Consider the following 25,994-nt stretch of genomic DNA (forward strand, 5'->3'; position numbering starts at 1 on the left):
CCACACGCCATTGCTTGGAGTTTCGAGGAGTCCCCATCGCCTTGCCCCTTTACGGAAGCCCTTGCATCTCACCACGTGGAAGAAACTCGTCCTCGGAAATCGCAAGTCATCCACGGACTGCCTTCTACGCGCCCTCGGAAAATCTGCTAAGGTAATGTGCCCTGGAAGAGCCCCATTTCAGTCACGCTTTTGTCTCGTAATATTTTCTTAAAGAGAAAGCCAGAAATCTCCCTTGTCTAATGTCCGTGCGCCTCTTGCATCGGCAGTATTAATTCTTTATTACTCCTTTGGCACCCTCAGTGCAGCTTCGAATTCATTATTCTTTTGTCTATTTTCATTACTGGCGTATAATGTGCATATCTCTCATTTCAGAGGGATCCTATTTCGTGGAAGCTTCTCGGACTGTGTCTGGAAGTTTCATTCAATCCCAGTTTCATTCAATCTACTGAGTTCCTCTTTCCCGTACTAATGTCATTTATGTAAATACACTACTTTAAATGTGCCCACGTGTTTTACGTAATATTTCCCTCAGTAACCAGAGCCCTATGCTCATATGAAATTCTCCTTTGTTTTCCTCTCTTTTTACGTTTTCCCGTACCCACGAAGTCAGAATCACAAGGCTAAATTACCTTAAATTGTTGCTACCTGTCTCACAGAGCATATTTCAAACTAAAACCACGGAAAAACGTAAAAATATATATATATATATATATATATATATATATATATATATATATATATATATATATATATATATACATATATATATATATATATATTGTCAAGAATAAACATCCCTCCCTTCCTGTAACTTTGATTTCATTATATAATTTTGAAATAATCTGTTATTCCTGTTTATTTCGATTTACTTAAAATCAATTTGCATGCCATTGAACAGTCTTTTGGTAGGTATATTTCTTACTTGAACCAGTCAGTAGCCGTTACATATAGGCCAACGTTAACAACCCCTAACATCGCTCGATCCAGCAAACAATACAAAGCCCCTTTTCCCCCCCATCTCGCGATGGGGAGACTTGTAGGGATAGGGAAGGCCAAAAGGGCCATTTAGCGCTAGGGAACAGGTCGAATTCTGAGCTGTAGGCATATAATGATAAGTGTGCTTTTCCTATGCCCTCCTTGCTGGTTCTTTTGACATACTTGCAGGTACGGTTGGCCCCGCCAGACGCTCAAAGAAGCCCTGCTTTTGAAAGCAGAGAGAGATGCTCCTCTGATTTCATCTGAAGCAGACGTGTTGCACTTTCTCCAGCTCCGCTGGTTGGACTGACTTCAACGGACACCTGGAATGGTTGTAGGCGCCAACAACAGTCATAAAAGGTTCGTACGTTTGCAAGTAGTCAAGTCCAGCCCTTTCCCCTTTTACTTAAACTCCTTAAAATTCCATTTCTTTAAACATTTAACCTCTTCCTCCACAAAGCAATCCTCCCTTGTTCGAATTCTGCCTGTATCCCATGCCTTGCTATTTACGTACTTGAATTCAAGTAAAGATCCCGTGATAACCATCAATTGTCCCTCCACCAGTGCAATTTAAGGGCCAGTTAGGTTAAGCTATATCAGTGTTAATTTTATCTTTGTGTGTGTGCGATCACGTGTTCATTGTTAAAGCCTACGCTGCTCCGATTCTCAGATTGTGCATACGTGATTTCAGTATAATCATCTCCTAGGCTACGTTATGTTTTGTATTTAAGAACGTGTATTGGGTGATATTTCATAGGGGGATTCCATCTCCTTCAGTGTATACCATCATTCCTAACTGAGAACGTCTCTTTCAGGGACACACATGGCACGATCGCAATCCATGCTTCAGTATCTCGTCTGCCACCAAAATCCTGATAATTCCTGGTCGCAGTCAGTAACGAATTCCGTTGTGGCCTGAATGTTCACATGAATTCTCCTCCCATCCTGGAGTTCCATCATTTGCATTACCTGAGACTATTCCATGTAATCCAGGCAAGACAGAATGTTATTATTATCATTGGCCTGATTGTATTGCATGAGCCCCATTTTTAATCAACTTGCTTGTTGCCAAATCATTGCATCATTGTTCCCTATGTCCTATAACTGATTATGTTGTTCTATGTCTCATTGTTAATTGCTAAGTCTGTAAATAAACCCCTGTAAATTTGTAAAAGTAGTCTACTTCCCATATATTTGACCTTCCTTATTCAACTATAAATTCAGGACAGAAAATCTAAGGTAGGTTTTTCAAATAGGCTTTTCCTTTTGCTCATAAACTGGACTTTCTTGGTTTTCAGTGCAGCATCAATTATAATTTTGTTTCAATTTTAAAAGCACAAGGTAGTTGAAGTTTATGACAATATATATATATATATATAGATTATTATATATACTATATATATATATATATATATATATATAGCATGTTATATATATATATAAAGGGCCTGATTTATGTTTCGAAAGGTATATTAACACCTCCCAGCTGAATAACTTGTGCAAGAGTAACTCCAACCTTAGGAAAGTTTCACAAAACTTCTTCTCTGCTCTGACTAAGTGGCCATTTCTTTCCTTTATGATATCGAGAGAGAGAATGGAAATAACAATAAAAACATAGGCCCTTGAGAAAAAGGAAGTGTGTTTGAGAAAGCTACAAAAGTATGAATATGTTTGAAAACATTTCTTTATAATATTTAGGACCTAGGTTTTTTGTCATAAATTTCGTCGACAACTAATCTCTTTTTTAACTAAGGGTCTGAAAGCAATTCGGCCAACCAGTTATGCAAATATGGGGAGCTTTCTTTGTAGTTTGGACATGTTATAAATAATGTTAAATTTTGAAAGTACAACTGTCATAAATAATGAATTTTGCCCGTTTATGATGTACAAATTTGAAAGTAAAACAGTTAAACTTTTCCATTGACTCATTTTGGGTTTTTATCCTTAGAGGAATGAACAATATATTATCTATATATATATATATATATATATATATATATATATACATATATATTTATATATATATATATATATATATAATCATTAAACTATACAAAAATGGGAATAAAAGCACGTTAAAAGAAGAAGAAGAAGAAATATATATATATATATATATATAAATATATATATATATATATATATATATATATATATATATATATATATATATATATATATATATATATATAATGAAGGCATATGTCAGTCATATACACTCACGTTCACATACAAATACAAACACACACACACACACACACACACACTATATATATATATATATATATATATATATATATATATATATATATATATATATATATATATATATAATCTGTGTCTGTGTGAACATGAATGTATATGACTGACATATGCCTTCATGCCGTATCAAAATCTTGTCACACCAAGATGTATTCTAGCTTCTTCATCGACTATCAGTTTAAATCATAAACCAACCTATGTCTCAGACTAAGGGGATCGTATTTCCCCTTAGCGTAAAAACATACTGAGTTTGGCGGAGAAGACTGATTTAAGGCCTTAACTGAATTTCTCATCTAACACTTTTGCCAAACTTTCGCTATTGAATGATACCAGGACTGGAACGATTCCAGTTCACGTTGTGAGGAAGACGTTATGCAAGGTTATATGTGAGCTTCCTTTATTCTTATTTCTTTGATAGTATATTTGACAATAACTTATCTCAGGTTAATCTTTTTCTACTAGAACTTAGACAAAACCTAAAGATCTGAGGAAATGGTAACTAAGTCCTTATTAGGAATCCTAGAAAAAAAAATACTTTCAGTACAGAGGAAAGTCAAAGTTCCTTGGCTGATGCTTAACAGGAGGATGACAAGGGTTAACCAAAATAATGATTATTAACTCTTCTCTTTTCGTTTTTGAGGAAATCTGTACCTAACAGTAAATTATATTTCACTTATTAAAGAGACGCAAAGTACAATGTTTAACCATCTGTAATTGCATGGATAAACAAAAGATTTATTTAACTAATAATCTCTTTACCTAACCATCACTTTTCTAAAAAAAAAAAAATAATAATAATAATAATAATAATAAGAAATAGATATTTGAATCCTTCCTTACGTACACCACTTTGACAAAGTCGACCTGTTAAAAAGCGCGCCAGGCTCCATAACTTTTTTTCTCTGACAAATTATTAAAAAAAAGTTTGTCGTTCTGGCGAGAGCCTATGAACTACTGAGTTCTGTTTTCCTTTTGCGTTTCGATAGAAATTTTTTCCGTTCCCTTGATCAAACTGCAGATACTTGGAAAGGGTCGGCAATATCTTTATGATTCTGTAAACTCAAACTCTCTACGTAAGCTCTGTTGCAATTTTCATTCACACGCAAATACAATATATACAAAATATAGTATATATCATAACAGAATAACTTACAATAATATTTATATAATTAAATATATGTGATTAGTACATGAATTGCTTTTAATAATCACAATATTTCCTGCTTATATATGCTGCTTATCTAAATAAAAAATGAAAAAATTTTTACCTAAAGTACATAAAACCCACTTCTATATATTTCTTTATTTACCCCTTAAAAATTGGGGTGAACCAGGGAAGGCAATAATGATAAATTGTTGAGTGTATTCCTTAAGGATTTTCTTTATCAACTTCCTGGATAAAAGAGTATTTTTTAGCCAGGGGGCAGGAAAGCAAAAGGAATTGAAGAAAGTGAAGGCAGAGGTCATACTCTTTACCCGTCGTATTTTTCAATTTCTTCTTTTTCTCCTACATTTAAAAGTAAAATAAATAAATTATCCATAAATCCTCAACCCCTTCCAGCAAAGAAAAAAACTAACTCTTTCCTTTTCGTTTGGGTTCCAGTTGCTACAAAGTTCGGAAAGGAAAAAGTAGCCCTTATGGGAAGCAGGGTTTTTGGTTCCAATAATGCACTGAAAACTTTTCGTATGCATTTTCTTGTCTTAAAATTCTGTCTAAAACAAAAACATAAAAAAAGGGGAAAAAGATCACTTGATCCCTAAATTCAGGAGATATACGACATTAGCAGAATTTAGTAGTGTCTGAGGGGCTAGTGAAGCAAGATTAATATATGAAGGATTTTTATCCATATACCAGGTCTATGTCCACAAATCTTTTGTCAAGCATATCCCTCACGCAATTTTTATAACCCCTATGTTCAGTATTTGCTATTTTTCGCTGCTATGGGATTCATGAATTAACTTTCACTGATTTACTTAAATATTGAAATTTCATACATGTTGCCTTTATTTGTGATATACCTTTAACTGATATATTTCATAAAGAAATACCGTTTATAGGAAACTTTCTTAAAGGTTTTTTCAAATAACGTACATTTCTTTAATTCCCTCTAAGTGCCAAAAATGCCCACGAGATATTAAAAAAAATAAAAAAAGTAGGAAAAGATAAAAAATGTCGGGTGTATTGTTAGCATAAATTTGAATATCGGTTCTTCTCTCATGAATAAGAATTACGTATATATTCCTGCTAAAAAATTTTAAATATATAATTATTTGATACGCAAATAACGTAAAAAAAACGAAAAAAATATTTATGGAAAAAAGTTGAGAGACAACTTATTTTCTATTATAAAAACCTAATGATTTGATAACACGAAAGAAACGACCATTAGCATGTGAAAGTGATTCACTAAAGGTAAGACTTTGTAGAAATTGCAGTCAAAACCACGTTTAATGTAATATTGAAATGTAGTTTAAAATGACATGACTATTAAGACTAGTCATATGATGGAATCCCCTTTTTAAATCCTACACTTCTTTTAAGATTTCTTTTCCTGCATATTAAATTTTCATAGAAAAACTAAAGTGATATGCAATGTGTACCATGTACACGTGTGTTTAACAACAGTCAGCTGGAATCAACTCCTAGCTTAAATTGGCCCTCGTCCAGCTAATGATTTATACAGAATGATAGTACATACCGTCCCTTAGGCTGAAAATATCTGATGTCCTACGCGTGATTACAAAACACTGTCTGGGAAGGCTTTTGAAAAGTGTCACTTTTACCTAATTGGACGTGTCGAGCATTTTGAAGATACGTTCTTGGAATCTCGGAAGCCTCGTTGTGGATGAAGACCCTCGCAAATCAGAACCCTTGGTCTAATTGAATTCTCAAGTGAATTTTTCCTGTTACTTCCTATCGGAAATCTTCATTACTAAAAATGCGTTTCCGTTGGTCTTTAATAAATTTGCGCTTTCCAGGAATCCGTACTGCTTTTCATTTAATGCATTTAGATAAGCAAATAAGGTTCCCTATTTTTGGCTGATAGAATTGGTTTTCAAAATTAAATCAATCCTTGTTTGAATATGTATATTTAATCATGGCAAAATCCTCACCCATGTTCACCTATGACTAATGTCTATCACTTACTTACCGGTAATACTGCTAACTGATGCATATATCCATCGACAGTAAAAGATAAGTAAATAACAAGGCTATTAGAGAAAGAGACAGAACTAATCCTTTAAAAAAGGCTTGAAGGACAAAAATTATAGAATGCGAACCCCAAAATTTGCCTTTAGAAAAGAAACAGACAACAAAGCGAGTAATTCAAGAACTGGTGATCTACAGTGTCAAAATAGAATAGTTTGGTTTCATGGTTATCAGAGTCTCTGAGACAAGTGGTGAATGAAAGACATTCAATTGATCAATTTTGTGGTCTCATGGTCTGTCATTCCTTCAGACGTATTTTACACGCATATTCTTAGCTTTCCTTCACACTATGACTGGTTCATAGACAGCCACTGACTTGCAGTCTCATACACCTCCATTCGATGTCCTTTCTTACTCTAATACAATTTTTCCCTAACAAGAATTCATAAAATTTCTGTTTCCCTTGAACTACTGCATTCTATTCAATCAACAGCCATTTAAAATTCTCCACCGAGAAAGAGGTACAGTATCTTAACCCAGCACGTATCATAATGCTTTTCAGAGTCTTTTCCCATCAAAGCATAAATAATAATCAGTCTGATAAAGATTCACAACAGATATCCAGTGAAGTGCTACACGTATTCTATATTTGAAGGAAGACACAATACAGTAACATTATTTTAACTTCATAATTGTGTCTATAATTTATTCCGACAATAGTTACCTGTTTGAACAGTCATGATTCATCGATAAATGAATGAGTAGGTTGAAAAGACGATCAGTAGAGGAAAAAACCCCATATAGACTCCACTTTTCTAACCCCGCCTTGAAGGGGCGTGGCAACCCCCTTCCCCCTCCTGATAAGCTCATGTACGCACGTGAGGCCTAAAAGGCGGGGCAACGCCCCAACCCCAAAGGGGCGTGGCTAGCCCCCCCCCCTCCTGATAAGCTCATATACGTACATGAGGCCTAAAAGGGGTGTGGCCTCCCAGACCCCAAATAGACTCCACTATTCTGGTGGGCGTGGCCACCCCTGACCCCAAATCGACTCCAGTTGTATTATAAGCTCATGTACGTACATGAGCTCATATTTAGGGGCGTGGCCACCCGTGACCCCAAATGGACTCCGTGATGTCTTATAAGCTCATGTACGTACATGAACTAATATATGTACATGAGGTGTAAAGGGGGTGTTGCCACCCCTGACTCCACTTGTCTTATAAGCTCATGTACGTACATGAGGTCGAAAAAGGGAGTGGGTGCGTGGACACCTGTAACTCTACGGGAATGAAACCACTTTTCTGCAACCCCGTGACGTCACGCAACTCTACGGGAATAAAACCACCAATTCAACCCCTGACCTCAAATTGACTCCACTTTTTGGGCGTGGCCACCTGTAACTCTACGGGAATAAAACCAACATTTCAACCCCCGACCCCAACCTGGCTCCACTTTGCCACACCCCGTGACGTAACGTAAACTCTACGGGAATAAAACCACCAATTCAACCCTGACCTCAAATTGACTCCACTTTTTGGGGCGTGGCCACCTGTAACTCTACGGGAATAAAACCAACATTTCAACCCCGACCCCAACCTGGCTCCACTTTGCCGCACCCCCGTGACGTCACGTAACTCTACGGGAATAAAACCACCAATTCAACCCCTGACCTCAAATTGACTCCACTTTTTTGGGGCGTGGCCACCTGTAACTCTACGGGAATAAAACCAACATTTCAACCCCCCGATCCCAACCTGGCTCCACTTTGCCGCACCCCGCGTGACGTCATGTAACTCTACGGGAATAAAACCACCAATTCAACCCCTGACCTCAAATTGACTCCACTTTTTGGGGCGTGGCCACCTGTAACTCTACGGGAATAAAACCAACATTTCAACCCCGACCCCAACCTGGCTCCACTTTTCCGCACCCCCGTGACGTCATGTAACTCTACGGGAATAAAACCACCAATTCAACCCCTGACCTCAAATTGACTCCACCACTTTTCTACCTCCTGTGACGTCACATAACTCTACGGGAATAAAACCATCCTTCCAACCCCTACCCCAAATTGACTCCACCTTTCCTACCCCCATGACGTCACGTAACTCTACGGGAATAAAACCATCCTTCCAACCCCTGACCCCAAATTGACTCCATTCCTAACCCCCGTGACGTCACGTAACTCTACGGGAAACCCTTCATTTGAACCCCCGACCCCAAATCGACTCCACGCTTATGCCCCCGTGACGTCACGTAACTCTACGGGAATAAAACCACCCCACCCCAACCCCAAATAGACTCAGTTCACTGCTTTTTTGCGACTCATGTCCCCTTTAATTGTTTTCAACGTAACCGGGACGTTTACCTCCTCCTCCTCCTCATATAAAATCTCTAAATTAATATATGCACATCGCGAATGTAGCCTCTATCAACTTCTCTCTCTCTCTCTCTCTCTCTCTCTCTCTCTCTCTCTCTCTCTCTCTCTCTCTCTCAGCCGTTACATTTTGCTTAGATATTCGGAGTATCATGATAAAAGGATATTTGGTGACTGACTTCAACCTCATGTGAGACATATATTTATCAATTTGATATCTCCCCCAATAACCGACACACGGATGAAACCTGACCTTATCGCCATATTTGCCAAGCTGACTTCACCCTCACGTGAAATTTTATCTATCATAGAATTTGAGTCATAATCTCCATACACTACACAAGTTTAAAGGCAAACACTTCAATTTGTTTATTTATTAATACCGAGTTTGAAAGAGGTTAAATGAAAAATCAAATGACAGACGGAATTTCAGTTTTGTTTATTTATTAATACCGAGTTTGAAAGAGGTTAAATGAAAAATCAAATGACAGACGGAATTGTTATTTTATATTTGTAACCAATGCTAAATACAGGGAATGAATTAATATTCCATACAAATACATACATTAGAAAAAACTGTATATACAAACACGAACGCGATAATATACGCATTCGCTTTTCCAAAAACAATACTTCAACGAAACACACGGCTACTAAATATTTTCTAACTTGTTCCTTCACATCACAGCCTCAGTATATGCCACATACATCTACTCCAGCACTTTCCCGACCGTTTATCAAAGACGACGTTTCATCTAACACCTCAAAGCTTTTAAATTTAGCTAACAAGTTTTTCATATATAAATCTTCCACGCACCTTTCCTCCAACAGGGATAAATTCTTTTCATTATAGCCACGCAACATATTTTACCAATTTTGCTCATTTCATCACTGAATGTAGCTAACACAGGTAAATATTGATTCAACCAAGTCGTATTAACACGCCCGCTTTGACCGATGCCAGCGGAAAGATAACATACTTGACATAGTCATACGATGATTTAGATAATTCTTCCTTCAATTTCTTGACCGAAGAAAAAAGTGGTTGAATCTCATCTGCTTACTATCTCTGGCCCAAACGATCGGCATGATCTTCATCTTTGGAATAAGCCACGCTCTTTTGTGCGTATTCGTTCTCTTCAATGGGGCGCCGATACCGTATTGTGTTAATAAGGTAGCTATGGTAGGGAGATCAACTTCATCGTTGCATTCCCAAGATGTGATATTTTCAGGTCTTTTCACAATGGCGGAACCTTCAATACCCTATCACGAGGACATGCATATGATGCACCAGTGCGAGAATATCGAAAACCTGCCAACTCGGCATACGGATAAGCACGAATGACGTCTGCCACCACACCGTAATTCCTGCATGTGACACAATTAGTGGCCACTACTAAACACGTGTTCCGCTTCCTGAACATATTTTCGGACAAGTTCCCGAAAACTAACTTGCACGAGGAGGTTGATGAAGCCATGGCGAGAGTCCACGTCTTGATGTGACAATCCTTCAAGAGATAATGAGCTACCCGAGCTCCCTGCCTTTATCACAATCACCGATTACAAACCAGTTGTGACGAAGCATCAAGTCTCTCTCCCTCCCAGCCATGATTCACACACACACACGAATAAACAAGTCTTATCATTCCCTCACGCCGAAGGACATCCACACATATGACTCATTTTATCAAAATCAGTATCACTCCCAGCCATGATTCAAGCTCACACGAATAAACAAGTCTTATCATTCCCCCATGCCAAAGTCATCCACACATATGACTCATTTTATCAAAATCAGTATCACGTGACTAAACAGCTCCGGCATCATTGTTCCTAAAATGTTAATAAGCCACCCACGCATCCACCATGCTTCTGTTTCGTTTCTTCCTCACAATCGCCATCTTGTTTTTCCCTCCCCCTCCTCCTCCTCCTCCTCCTCCCTTTTTCCCCATATTTCGCCACGTTTCGATTTGTTTTTTAATGGCTATATTCCTTAACATCCAATCTTTAACCCCGGCCATTTCTATGAAGTAGTGATAATTCGAAATATTATCAACGTGGGTTTTTTTATTCCCTTGAAATTCTCGAGCTATATCTAAAATATTATAACCTGCGAGTGGATGAGTTAAATCTCCTTCTTCATTCCATTCAACCGTGTTAGAATCTTGTAAGTGCTTAACAACAGCCGTAACATATGACTTTTGAGGTTCTTTAAAAATATTGGAATAATACCTGTTAAATCGGGATTGCTTTTTTGCGAGTCATGTCCCCTTTAATTGTTTTCAACGTAATCGGGGCGTTTACCACCTCCCCTCCAGTCACTGCACCTACACTTTCTATAGGAGGAGGAGGAGGAGGAGGAGGAAGAGGAGGTCCCGTGAGCGATATAGCTGGCACAGACAGTTTTTGGATATTAAGAGGGACGTGTCCGCTACTACTAACAGCTGTCGTATCCAACTTGCCAGTACCCTCCAGGTTATTAATATCACCATCACAAACCTCTTTTCTATTCATTAACCTCTCGTAGGTAATGGCAGGGATAACGTAAAACTCCTTCATTTTCAATTAAAAGACTTCCTACCAAACTCGCTGCAATAGGCAATAACGCTGATAGAATAGCCCCCTTTACGACTTTTCAGTATATTTTTCTTCTTAGATATGGACGTTGTTTTCAAGGACACAAGATGAATTTCTCGTCTACAATTTCTTAAGTGTTTAATAAACTTCTTATCTTGAGTTAGATTACCACAAAGAAAATTTCTAAAAATTTCCGAGAGCGTAGCCACCAAACCACCGTTTAAGATGGGAATGACTTTACTTCTTTCACTGGGTGATAAACCAGAGATGAATAAAATAAAGTTTTTATTTTTACGTATTAAAGGCTGCTTACGGTTCATATCCGTTCAATTTGAGATTCATCAACCCAGGAATTGAATTGTCTCGGATAACCTTTCCAATGAACGTAATATTGAGTTTTATTATTTTTTCTTCCTCCTTCCCAGAATAGTGATATCATACGTTTCTGGTAGATTTGTGGGAATTAATTCTTCACGATAAAATGCACCCTTTATTTCTTCACCCGCTAAATCTTCCAAGAAGTATACGACTGGATTTTGCGATGTATCCACTTTTCGGATTTTAAAAATTTCTAGAGTATTTTGAATTGTGTATCCTCCTAAAAATTGCGTTCCGACGCTCATCGGCAATGCGTACAACGTCTCCAACATTCAAGAGCGAAATGGTGGGAGGATTAACGAGAACAGCCTTTTATACATACTCGAGAATTGACGTTCAATGTCATCTCTAGCCGTTAATGCGTGAACCTCTTGCGGGGTGCGACCCAAACTCCTATGGGGGTTGTGGTTGTAACTCTGAACAATGTCACGCAAGACGTTAATGTATTTTAAGGTATTCTTATGTGTGAGATATCTATATATCCGACTTTTAATAGTCCTTATGACTCTTTCAGCTATAGAGGATTTGATTTCTCTCGAATAAACGCTATATAATTTTATATTTTTACTATCTAAATATTCTCTGACATGTTTGTTATAATATTCTCTACCCTCATCACTATTCAAACGTGAAATTCCCGAAAATTCGGTAGATTCGATAACCTTCTTCAAAGCGCGACGCATAGTAACACCATCCTTCTTTTTCAAGGGAACAATTTGTAGATATCTGGAAAACACGTCAATAAAGACCAGCAAATATTTAAACCCATTATTATACCGAGCTAATTTGGACATATCGGCTAAATCGGTGCTCGCTATTACTCGCGGTTTGGGTGACATGATTTTTCTTCTGGGAATTTTTTCGAGTGACTTTATGCAGTGTGTAAGACTTTTGTCCACGCAAGAATTCTTTAACATTTTCACGTGTAATTTGGCTATCCAGATTTTTCGCTACCCTGAATAAAGAGTCCACCCCGCTGAAACTACCCACACCCCGTGCATCTCCGTACAAAGTTTTTAGCAGTTTTATCCGTTCTTTATCCATATTGGTAAGCTATTTGATATTCCGTTTCACCCAGAATATTAGTTCGGAGCTGTAACAGTTCAGGTGTTGACGGAGCGAAGTCTACTAACAAATAACCGTAGCGGTTACGTGATAGGGCCTTTTTATATATGTCCGAAAAGGCTGAAGCTTTTTGACGGCCGAATAACTGCCGACCTAGAGTTTCAATTTGACTAAAATCACGATTTTTCATTAGAATATAATGTGAACAATTCAGGCTTATACTTCTACTAAACTTGCCCGAATGAAACATATTCTGCGTTATGAATATAACTGAAATAGATGAATGACGTCCCGCTGTGAAGGCGTTAGTGACAAATTTATTATCACTAGCCTCGAGGAAACAATCGTCGAGTATGAATAATAGACCTTTATTAACCTCTGTCTCCCCCTTTTCAGCGTAATCAAAGGGATTTAAAATTTCTTTGGATACTTTAAATTTGGGACCTATTGAGGATGCATTTCGAGGGGTGTTCAGATACCCCGCAATATAAAATGTATTGGAAACGCGTTTCATAGAGTTCAATGATTTTTGACAAAGGACGGACTTGCCACTGTTACTAAACCCCGCGATGATAATACGAGCGGGATTAGCGAACGGGTCTAACAACTGCCCAGGAAGGGACCTGCCGCAGCCATGATGTTAGCGCGTTCAAGACTAAAGTTGTATACTTTACACGCTCCTTTTATATACAAGCCTTAATAATAATAATTAGGGTGAATGGAAGTTGACGGCAATAATATTTGTTTAATTTCCATAATGAAACATATACAGGTTTTTCCTACAATATCAAAATACAATGTACAGTAAAAATGCAACCTATAATAAAAATACAATTTAATAATTTAAAAATATAAAAACCAACTGTGTATATGAATATATTATATACAATATAATATATTAAAATATATGAATATAGGATAAAATATATAGTAAAATATACAAACTATGACACCCGGTCAAGGTGTGATACGCCTCCGTTTAACTGGAGGAGAGGGTGAAACCATTTCCTGTCGAGGAGAAGTCAAAGACGCCGAAGAGAGAGGAATTAACATTGTATATTTTACTATTCTCTCTTCGACGTTTTGAACATCCTTTCACCCGCGGGAAATGATGTGATGGATGTAGGGTCGGAGGAATTCTCGAGGTGCTAGGAGAGGAGGAGAGATTGCCGCTACTGCTGGCACCGCCACTGCCCTCTCTATCTCCTCTTCCTCCTCCTCCCCCCTCCCCCGCCATACCCTCCTCCACCCCAATGTCTGGATGTCCATACGCCAACGATTTATAAGGTGTCACATAATATCTCTTGTCCTCTAAAGGACAGAGAGATACCTTTCGCTGGCTCGTATGACACATCGTACCTCCTACTCTTTGCAAATTGTGCACACGAGTATAAGTAATCTCATTCTTTTCGATTACAGCTCGATACTGGTCATGCGGAATGGTCTTTTGCCGGCACCTTTGTACTCCTTTCAAGGTGTTACTACGACTAGTTTCCGTCAGATACGAATAAACTTTAGGTTTAACGCCGATAAACTCCCTCATGAGTTCAGCTCCCGTTTCAACCTTGACTAACCCTAGTTTCCCCTTACGTGACTCATCATACAATTCGTGAGTTTTGGGAAATTACTCAAATCCATGTAGGGTTTGAGCACACCCTTCAGTTCTCGATTGAGGTTATCAGTCGCGAGGGAAAAGATCAAGCTGTCAGTGTCGGTATAAAGGAGCTGAACTCGGTGTCCATACTGCTTTCGAAGAACGTCGTAATAGAACTGATACACCATATCCTTCGCCATGTCTAGTATACTGAAACCGATATAAATCAGGGATTCAGCCATAACAGACTCTTTGCAATGGTTCACAATGTACCTGTCATTACCCAGTTTTTCCAAAGACTTGTACGTGTGTTTGGATACATTCCTGAGGAGAGAGGCTTCACCGGTGGTGACGACAGTTCGGGTAGAATAATTCAATGAATTTTTAATAGTGACACCGAAAAGACCATTCATTATGATTTTGATGGTGTTCCTCTTGTCCGGATCGGTCTCTTTAGCACGCCTTTCGGCATTCTCCAGAATATATTCCTCAAATAAAAATCCTGTTTGAATTTGTACACTTTCCTTATTACATCAACTTCGAGACCGAGTCTTATCAATGTTTGTAATAAGGGAAGACAGATCAAGTGATTACGCATGGGTAAATGCGTACCCGTCAACTTAACATTTTTCTTGGGTAGCTTCACCTTGAATTTATTCATTAGGTTTTTACTATAGGGCGATAGATCCTGGTGAGTCACATTCATGTGATGAATGGCGAGAGGGAGATCGTCCGTCTGTAGAGCAACATCCCGTCTAACTGGTTTGGTATCGAGCAGGATGAAATAACCGTATTCACCCTGTGAATCAATGGCGGTAATATCGCTAGCGACAAAACTTTCTAATTCGGCAGGGCAAAGTTCAGTTATTTCACCCAAGGGCATTTTGTATTTACTCATAACTGTGGGATACAAACTGGTGAAATCAACGTATAATATATACGATTGAGGATCACCTACCCTAAAACTGGGATTTAACTCTGGATTATTAGCTACACATTGCCTTCGAACTAGACTACAAAAACCGCCGCGGATGTTTTTACAAATTAATTGATAGAGTTCACCATTCGAAATGAGGGGAGACGAATTTTAGAGGAATACAGGAAAGCATCGAGCGAGAGAGAGGTAGAAGTCAGGTAACGGGCGGGGTCTAGTCCAAATTGCGCCATGGCAGCCTTCCTCCAAGCTAAATAAACGTCTGCTAATAATCCCACATCCATTAACAAATACAAAATGGTGTAATCTAGAAGATTGGCGCAATTAGCAGCGTTCCAAACCTTGACCACGTGTGCATAGTCCTCGCTGGAAAGGGTTTCCCCTGTAAGTTCCGAATCGAAACACTCTCGAGAAGGGATGCCAGGCTTTCGCAGGATATTGAAACCTGTCACATAATCATAAGGGTAGTACTGTTTACCCGTACCCAAAACTAAATCGAGACAATCCCGAGAATACTGGGTTAACAACTTACGTACGATTTCGAGGAACCTTTCTGTTTGATATGACTCGAGGCGAGACTAGAAAGGGTCCCTCTAATCACGTTGTTGCTATCCACGAATCTCAGATTGCCTGATCTGGCTGAGTAAAATTTACTACCCTCGCGTTTCAGAATTTCAAAATCATGTTGAGCCCCGCCTCTTTCAAGACCAGGGCGATGTCATATGACAAATTGTGTACGAACACTGTTAAAGTCGGCTCCTTAAATTGAATCTTCAAATTACACTGTTGACACAGTGCACACAGAAAGTTATCCCGTGCCACAGAATGAGCGTGATGTCGCATTTTCGTGACTCCAGCCTTGAATTCGACGTTGCAGCCTTCGCAATGAGTGCTCGCTTCAAACTTACGGGTGGATTCAGGAGTCATATGTAAAGGATACGCACGCATTCGTTCGCGCAATAACGCCCAGTCCCGGTTCATGTTCTGCAAACAATCATCAACGCATTTCTCTCCGTGACTTAGTCTATGGGTACAATATTCCCCGTTCTACCGTCAACGATCACGTAGCAGTAAGCGAAAGCTTTCTGCCGAGATACTATTCTCGGATCGTCCTCTTCCGGTCTTCGGTTGAATATTATACGCTTCAAAATCCAGGAAAGCCATGTGTGAGATTGGCTGCAGAGCTTTAACTTTAGTAAACTGTTTAAATTGACCGGGTTCTGGGTATTCGACAGTGGTTCGAGCGGTACAGGCCTGAGTGTGTGCCTCGCGGATGGTGGGACTATTAAACAAAGTCAAACAATTGTAAACATACCACCCGCGTGCTCAGTCCCCGCCCCTGCTTGAATCCGTGTCGGAACTTCTTCACGAATGCCAACATATCCTTAATCAACGCAACGTGGTCGTCAGTGATTAATAACAACGTGACCAAATGACGGCTTTGGGGTTACCACCTTTCCTCGCCAGATGTACCGTCCAATGTTTTTTCCGCTGTTTCCCCCCCATGCCTAATTCACATAATTTATACAGATATATGTTGAGGTTATTCCCTTTTCTAATGTTTTGAAAGAGTCATGGGTCAACGGCATATCTGCAGGCGAGTGTTTGATATTAAATTGCCCCCTCCCCATCCTCCTCATTAAGACACGAGGGAGGTTGTTAATACGTGTGGGAGGGTTATCCCGGAGTACAACGTAAGCTTCTAATGCTGTAATAACACAGTTGTACCCGGACTGAATATTGATAACCTGATCACTACCACGGACTCCCTTGGGATACGCCTTGAAGTTATTAATATTCACTAACTCACGCCGCGTGATATGAAGTTCAACCCTGTCCAGCGAGGTCATACACCAACCCGAACCCTCAGTACGGTTGAGTCTTTCTTCCAAGTTATTAGCTATAAACTCAATAGCCTCCTCCAGGGAGTCATAGATCGAGTCAATCGTAGTGAGGATAGGCGGGGTACATAAATAAAAGCATTTTTTCATTCATGTCGCCTAGCATCCTCACACTGGTGATAATAACACACAAGTAGAGCATAGCCGAGCGAATACCTCTTTCAAGGAAGTTACTGAGCACATCTTCGCGTAATCGGGCTATGCTACTACTTAGCTTCATTGCCACGTCAATGTGTGACCCTACCGCAGCCGCATAATGAATGGTACTCACTACCTTGTTACCCTCCGTTCTTTCCCTCGCGAGTGGAGATCCCCCTCCACCAATGCGTGACGCTTCATTATTATTACTCCCCATCAAATCTTCATCTAATGGGAAGTCTTCAGCGAAGGGATCTGTAAAGATCGTGTTAATTAGCACCGGAGTGAACGTGTATTATAATAATAATAATAATAATAATAATAATAATAATAATAATAATAATAATAACTGCAAAAACAACAATGATAATATAATAATAATAATAATATTTTACCTGGATCGGAGTGTGGTGAGGATGATTCATCATGGCGGCTAGAGGCTTGGACATCTTTAATGACGTGGCAATCTGTGAGATAACAAATTCATGAATACTGCATGACATATCATGAACGTGGAGGTTTTTATGTATAACATGAACGTGGAGGTTTTTATGTACACATATTATTTATAAACCCGATGCCCATTGTTAGTCATACAGTCTACATTCAACATGTGTAGCGATCACATCATATACGTGAATAGCAAAGCATGTATAAGTACATTTCCAGAAAACCGGGCGTGTAAATTTACCAATAGGTTAGCTGCCCCAATATCATTACCGAAAGAAGTGGAATATGAAGTGGGCCTAGTGGGAGTCATTCTCCCGAAATTATATTACGCTATTAAACCAGAAGACATTGATTTTACTATTCAATTTAACGTGATCTATAACGAGTCAGTTGGGAAACGCGTTTATACTTATATTTATAAGTCCATTTCGGGTTTGTTGGGTGGTGATATGAATGGCATGACTAGAGCGTTTAATACGGAAATTATTGAACAATTATCTGGATTTTACGGTGAGCATATTCGCGGAGCTATCCGCAGGGACGGTTTATTCTCATGGAATGATGACACGAAGGTAATGAGCATTCCACATGTCGATGCAGGAGTGGCCAAAGTTGACATGATTGATTCAATTACGATTAAACTCAGTGCTAAAGCAGCTAATATGTTTGGTTTCAATGAAAAAGTCAGGTATTTAATATACAGTTCGGGTGCGTTGAGACCTCACCGCGGTAGAAATATATTCCATCAAGGCGTTGAATACGTTTACCTGTATTCGGGTATCGTTCAACCTACCATCTTGGGTGATAAAATGGTTAATCTCTTAGACTGTTTCACGTTAGGATGTGCATGTGGTAAAGGTCCGCATAATGCCATTTATAAACCTTTAAATACCATTGACGTATTGGATTACATTACCATCGATGTCTCGGATCAGAACGGTGAAGAAATAATGTTTACTGAAAATGGGGTTGTATCATGCAGTCTGCATATAAGACCTAGATAAAACGCTATCGAACTTTTCTTATAAATACCATTCGTGACATATACCCATCGTAGTATTTAACCGACATGGCTGGTGAACACACCATATATTTGAGCAGTCTCGGCTGTTTAGACACGTATACCAAAAATACACCTTCGAAATTTGCCAATAGATTACCTACACCTATATTATTACCTAATGGGGTTGAATATGAAGTAGGTTTAGCTTCGATCATGTTCCGGGGAGTTATTACGCTATATTATCCAAAGATGATTTATTCACTCGAATTTATTACAGAGCGTCATAAACGTGATAGGCATACATATTTGTACAGACCGAGAATAGCGATGTTAGCGGGGATATGAAAAGACTCGTGAGAGCTCTTAATAAGGACGTGCATGATTATTTGAAAGTTTATTACGGTGATAATTTCATAAATTATTTTAATAGTAACGGTATATTTCATTGGGATGAAGATTTAAAGAGAATTACTATGCCACGTATCAAGAGAGAGAAACTGAGACCGGGGACGTTAAAAGTATATACGTAAAATTTAGTGGAAAAGCCGCGAAATTATTAGGTTTTCATATTAATACTGGTTATGAAATATATGGTGGGCGTGAATTGAATGAACACGTTTCCCTTGATTCTCTACCTGATAATTGTGGGGTAGATTATATATATGTGTATACGGATATAGTTCAACCGACGATTTTTGGTGGGAGACTAGTCAATATATTGGACTGTTTTACTTTAGCAAGTGGTAGAGGAAAAGGAATACATAATACAGTCTACAAATTGTTGAACACGAACATCTTGGATCAGATTTCTATTCTTATCACGGATCAAAATGGACACCTTTTACATTTCGCTAAAGACTCAAGCGTTACTTGCCTGCTCCGTATAAAACCTAGAGGAAAATTAGATGAATAGGTACGTATATAATTCGATGTTCACCCTTGGCATTCCTTATTCGTGATCGTAACACCCTCGAGTCAACTAGAACGTGTGAATCAAGCTCCACTTAAATTGTTTGGGAATAGTATAAACAGTAAAATGAGAGTGTTATTCGCGCCTCCTTCAGAGGCGGAATTTAAAAACTATTTTATCAGACCCTTTATTAAGGAGAGGGGCGGGGTTTGAGGATATTTCCGTTTTCTATCCCGGTCGCAGGAGGGGAAGTGGTATTTTCTCTACTATAAGTGGTATTGCACGTAAAGTACTTCCTTTTCTATTTAATGCCGCGAAACCTTCAGTTAATGAATTCGGTAGATCTGTGTTATCCGATATGGTAAACAACGGTTTACCTTTAAAAGAATCCTTAAAACGAAATGGTATAAGAGCCCTCAAAACTACTGGACAACGAATTTTAAGCGGTACTGGAAGGAGAAGAAGAAGAACGAGACGGAGGAAAACGGTGAAACGTTTAGTTAGACGGTCGAGTGTGGGAGGAAAAAAAAACGTAGGAAGAGGAAGGATACACGCGTTAAATCTAGAAGTACATATAATAAGGACGTGTACGATCTTTTGTAACTCATTCATCAATTGACATTCGGCGGGTACGCACTCGTTCTACCCTTCATCTCAAATTATATAAACACAAAATATGGCTAGCGTAGTTCCTAACATACCCGGAACTGGTAATCAAGTTCCTGTTTCATCGTATATTGCGGGTATATCTGAATTGTTCCTGAATGTTAATAGACGGAGAATTATTGAAACTTCAATTAATTCAAAGGAAAGACTGGATTTTACACCTTGCAATATTTCCGTAAATCAAATTCTAACTGATAAATATATAGAATTTCGCATTAATGGGGTGGCAGGTTCTTTCTTAGATTTGTCAAGTATAGCTTTAGAATTATATATCACAATAGATAGGGCCGGCGCGCAATTAGCAGATGATGATCACGTGTCTGTCGTTAATGGTCTAAGTAATACATTATTTAAATCCGCTTCTGTTTTCTTGAATGAAAAGTTGGTGGAATCCTGTCCTGTATTTAACTATCAATCATATATCAAAATGCTGAAAATTATAAAGCCCTCGGCATTACCTACCACCGGTCGGGCGGGATTTTTATATGATGACTATCATGTAACACACGGGGTAACTCGACAATTTACTGCCAATACCTTCGGTCAAACCAGTAGGTGGGAGACGAAAGTTATGGGCGACATTAAAACGCGGGGCGTGCATACATATTTTCCACTTCTTTGGATATAGCGACTATAGACATGTATTTACTGGATTCGATTGACTTGAGGCTTAGGCTCGAATTAGCAAATAATAACTGGGTTATGGTGCCCACACAGACGGACATTTAAATGTGATAAATATAGAAAAGGTTAAATTATGGATCGATAGAGTTACCCCACATTATAACGCAATGTCGGCTTTAAATGAGGCGATAGCAGTTAATCCTATACAATATATATTTGATAAGACTTTATACAAGACATACGTTATTGGGCAAAATGAAAATTCGATTTTAATTGATCAACCTTTTAACAGTTGTATACCTGAAAAAATCACATTGGCCATGATTGATATGGAAACATTTTCAGGTGATTACGCAGCCAATAGCCTATATTTTCAATCTTTCGATTTAAATAATATACATATTACCGTTAATGGGAATACTGTATATAATATTCAATGCAGTTTCCCTAATACCATCATGCAATTATATCACGAGACGCAGAAAAGTATAGGGGTGGCGGTGATAATCTGATCACTTATGATAGTTTTAAAAATGGTAGAGCTATTTACTGCTTTAATTTTGTGGTGGAAGATGTTGAAGATTCCATGCCAGTGGAAATTTCGGCAAACCTGCGAATATCGATCAGGCTGGGTACGGCTACACCTAACCCTTGCATTATTTTACTTTTCGGGGATACCAAGGGTATTTTAACGGTGGATGCGGATAGAGTTATTCAGTGTGATGTTAGGGGTTAAATAGAATGGATACAAAAGAAATTGAAATAAGTTTAAAAGGTTCACTTGGTGACCGGGTTAAATATTTAGGTGTGTTCGCTTCGGATGAAGTAGGATTATTGACATTGCCAGAAAATAGAATCAAACCTTTAGTTTTTATATCTAATACATTATCTTCGTCTACTGATATTAATATTGTCGGTCATTGGGTATGTTTTTACGTGGAAAAATCACCTAGAAATATAATCTTCTTTTTGATAGTTACGGTATAAATCCTAAAGTTTATTCGAATGACTTCTCTAAATTTATATATGCACATCCCAAATATAGCCTCTATCGACTAATAAAACAAATACAACCCGATAAATCGTACAAATGCGGTCTTTACGTTAGTTTTTGTTCATTGCGTGAGTCACCGAGGTGTGAAAACAGTATTATCCTTAATACAAAATGTATTCTCATTCACTCGTTTGAGAGGCAATGATAAATGGATAACGGGATATTATTTTAAATATTTGAAAAAGTTTAAATGTTCACATTGGAGGTCGGGGGTCAAACGTGCTATTACATACAAGGAATGTCTCCGCATCTTAAACAACTAAGGTAAATGCATATTTTTCTTTGATTTTTATATTACCCCATTTACATTCTGTTAAGGATATATTCTATATATATATATCATACACCGTGAATCACATAACTATTTTTTACTTATTTCAGGATGAGCTGTGAGAATCATTCACCCGTGAACGTCGGTGATAAAATGCTAAGACGTCTTAGTCGTTTCCTCTTAAACGCTTTTCGGAATATTCGCCTTATCATAAGGATACACGTGGACGTTATATTGGGATGTGTGCTGAGACAGTCTGACGGTGATTAGTGTATTGAATTTGTACACTGTCTTTTATGTGGTCAATAAATCCTTATGAATAATCATATACGTGTTTTTTTTACTATGCCCACAATCCATTTGAAATCAAAAACAGGAAAACGGAGAAAAAAGAGTGCGTGTTTCTATGGAATCAAGAACTGTTATTAAATAAATATATAACACATCGGTTTTACATACCTTCACCGGGTTGCTCGTTTCCTTCAGTAGTGGGTGGTGGCGGAGTTGGTGGGGGGTTGCACTGCTGTGGGCTGTCAGCGGGGGTTGTTGCATCTCCTGCTACTTCTTCTTCTGCTCCTGCTTCATGGTCATGACCTGTTTTCACCTTCCTAATAAATGTGTTGGGGCTCCAGCACCATAATAGTAATGGTGTCTGACCTGAGTGGCTACTTCGTCAGCTGACAGTTCGCTACTGGAGTTATTTCCCATATCTGAAAGAGAGAAATAATGACTGTTTTATATATTCTGTTTCTTTCAACGGGTACATTATTTCATATGAATATCTATTCCGTATACAGATGAATCTTATTGCTGTTTTTAATATTTACTATATGTTCGAGTAAATGGAAGGTGTTTTATATGCTACTTACTGAATAGTGACGGGGGAATGACGTTCCGGTCAAGAGAAATACTTGATGCACTTACTCTTATAAACTTTGGGCATGGAATAACGTCAATTTCCCTTGTCGGCTGTATTTATGGTGTTCAGTCAGAAAGTAATAATCAGGTGTGACATACGGTGTTTCGTTGAAGTATTGTATTCCAAAGATGTAGATCACACCGATCTGTGTGGATGACGTTTGGCGTGAGGGAATGATAAGACTTGTTTATTCATGTGTGTGTGTGAATCATGGCTGGGAGGGAGAGAGACTTGATGCTTCGTCACAACTGGTTTGTAATCGGTGATTGTGATAAAGGCAGGGAGCTCGGGTAGCTCATTATCTCTTGAAGGATTGTCACATCAAGACGTGGACTCTCGCCATGGCTTCATCAACCTCCTCGTGCAAGTTAGTTTTCGGGAACTTGTCCGAAAATATGTTCAGGAAGCGGAACACGTGTTTAGTAGTGGCCACTAATTGTGTCACATGCAGGAATTACGGTGTGGTGGCAGACGTCATTCGTGCTTATCCGTATGCCGAGTTGGCAGGTTTTCGATATTCTCGCACTGGTGCATCATATGCATGTCCTCGTGATAGGGTATTGAAGGTTCCGCCATTGTGAAAAGACCTGAAAATATCACATCTTGGGAATGCAACGATGAAGTTGATCTCCCTACCATAGCTACCTTATTAACACAATACGGTATCGGCGCCCCATTGAAGAGAACGAATACGCACAAAAGAGCGTGGCTTATTCCAAAGATGAAGATCATGCCGATCGTTTGGCCAGAGATAGTAAGCAGATGAGATTCAACCACTTTTTTCTTCGGTCAAGAAATTGAAGGAAGAATTATCTAAATCATCGTATGACTATGTCAAGTATGTTATCTTTCCCGCTGGCATCGGTCAAAGCGGGCGTGTTAATACGACTTGGTTGAATCAATATTTACCTGTGTTAGCTACATTCAGTGATGAAATGAGCAAAATTGGTAAAATATGTTGCGTGGCTATAATGAAAAGAATTTATCCCTGTTGGAGGAAAGGTGCGTGGAAGATTTATATATGAAAAACTTGTTAGCTAAATTTAAAAGCTTTGAGGTGTTAGATGAAACGTCGTCTTTGATAAACGGTCGGGAAAGTGCTGGAGTAGATGTATGTGGCATATACTGAGGCTGTGATGTGAAGGAACAAGTTAGAAAATATTTAGTAGCCGTGTGTTTCGTTGAAGTATTGTTTTTGGAAAAGCGAATGCGTATATTATCGCGTTCGTGTTTGTATATACAGTTTTTTTCTAATGTATGTATTTGTATGGAATATTAATTCATTCCCCTGTATTTAGCATTGGTTACAAATATAAAATAACAATTCCGTCTGTCATTTGATTTTTCATTTAACCTCTTTCAAACTCGGTATTAATAAATAAACAAAACTGAAATTCCGTCTGTCATTTGATTTTTCATTTAACCTCTTTCAAACTCGGTATTAATAAATAAACAAATTGAAGTGTTTGCCTTTAAACTTGTGTAGTGTATGGAGATTATGACTCAAATTCTATGATAGATAAAATTTCACGTGAGGGTGAAGTCAGCTTGGCAAATATGGCGATAAGGTCAGGTTTCATCCGTGTGTCGGTTATTGGGGAGATATCAAATTGATAAATATATGTCTCACATGAGGTTGAAGTCAGTCGCCAAATATCCTTTTATCATGATACTCCGAATATCTAATAAAAAAATGTTGAGAGAGAGAGAGAGAGAGAGAGAGAGAGAGAGAGAGAGAGAGAGAGAGAGAGAGAGAGAGAAGTTGATAGAGGCTACATTCGCGATGTGCATATATTAATTTAGAGATTTTATATGAGGAGGAGGTAAACGTCCCGGTTACGTTGAAAACAATTAAAGGGGACATGAGTCGCAAAAAAGCAGTGAACTGAGTCTATTTGGGGTTGGGGTGGGGTGGTTTTATTCCCGTAGAGTTACGTGACGTCACGGGGGCATAAGCGTGGAGTCGATTTGGGGTCGGGGGTTCAAATGAAGGGTTTCCCGTAGAGTTACGTGACGTCACGGGGGTTAGGAATGGAGTCAATTTGGGGTCAGGGGTTGGAAGGATGGTTTTATTCCCGTAGAGTTACGTGACGTCATGGGGGTAGGAAAGGTGGAGTCAATTTGGGGTAGGGGGTTGGAAGGATGGTTTTATTCCCGTAGAGTTATGTGACGTCACAGGAGGTAGAAAAGTGGTGGAGTCAATTTGAGGTCAGGGGTTGAATTGGTGGTTTTATTCCCGTAGAGTTACATGACGTCACGGGGGGTGCGGCAAAGTGGAGCCAGGTTGGGGTCGGGGGATTGAAATGTTGGTTTTATTCCCGTAGAGTTACAGGTGGCCACGCCCCCAAAAAGTGGAGTCAATTTGAGGTCAGGGGTTGAATTGGTGGTTTTATTCCCGTAGAGTTACATGACGTCACGCGGGGTGCGGCAAAGTGGAGCCAGGTTGGGGTCGGGGGGTTGAAATGTTGGTTTTATTCCCGTAGAGTTACAGGTGGCCACGCCCCCAAAAGTGGAGTCAATTTGAGGTCAGGGGTTGAATTGGTGGTTTTATTCCCGTAGAGTTACGTGACGTCACGGGGGGTGCGGCAAAGTGGAGCCAGGTTGGGGTCGGGGGGTTGAAATGATGGTTTTATTCCCGTAGAGTTACAGGTGGCCACGCCCCCAAAAAGTGGAGTCAATTTGAGGTCGGGGTTGAATTGGTGGTTTTATTCCCGTAGAGTTACGTTACGTCACGGGGTGTGGCAAAGT

At 38.9% G+C, this 25,994-nt stretch overlaps 1 protein-coding gene and 2 long non-coding RNA genes across 3 annotated transcripts in view; 1 reads left to right on the forward strand and 2 right to left on the reverse strand.

Annotated features, from left to right (window-relative positions):
* The window catches only part of LOC136840538 (uncharacterized), a 298,523-nt gene that overhangs the window by 230,967 nt on the left and 41,562 nt on the right, over window positions 1-25,994 (reverse strand). The gene's annotated exons all lie outside the window — the stretch shown is intronic.
* LOC136840362 (uncharacterized) lies at window positions 16,865-22,946 on the reverse strand. Its single transcript, XM_067107049.1, has 3 exons — window positions 22,787-22,946; window positions 17,745-17,816; window positions 16,865-17,604 (listed from the first exon to the last, which is right to left on the reverse strand). The coding sequence occupies exon 3, from the start codon at window positions 17,564-17,566 to the stop codon at window positions 17,252-17,254; it is 315 nt and encodes a 104-aa protein (XP_066963150.1). The 5' UTR covers window positions 17,567-17,604; window positions 17,745-17,816; window positions 22,787-22,946; the 3' UTR covers window positions 16,865-17,251.
* On the forward strand, window positions 22,140-22,653 carry LOC136840364 (uncharacterized). Its single transcript, XR_010853608.1, has 2 exons — window positions 22,140-22,320; window positions 22,438-22,653. It is a non-coding gene; the product is annotated as an uncharacterized lncRNA (long non-coding RNA).

The sequence above is a fragment of the Macrobrachium rosenbergii genome, chromosome 7, assembly GCF_040412425.1.
Source record: "Macrobrachium rosenbergii isolate ZJJX-2024 chromosome 7, ASM4041242v1, whole genome shotgun sequence".
NCBI lineage: Eukaryota > Metazoa > Arthropoda > Malacostraca > Decapoda > Palaemonidae > Macrobrachium > Macrobrachium rosenbergii.

Coding starts and splice junctions, on each gene's coding strand:
- LOC136840362 (XM_067107049.1), bottom strand. CDS start 17,566: ATGGGGAGTAATAATAATGAAGCGTCACGCATTGGTGGAGGGGGATCT.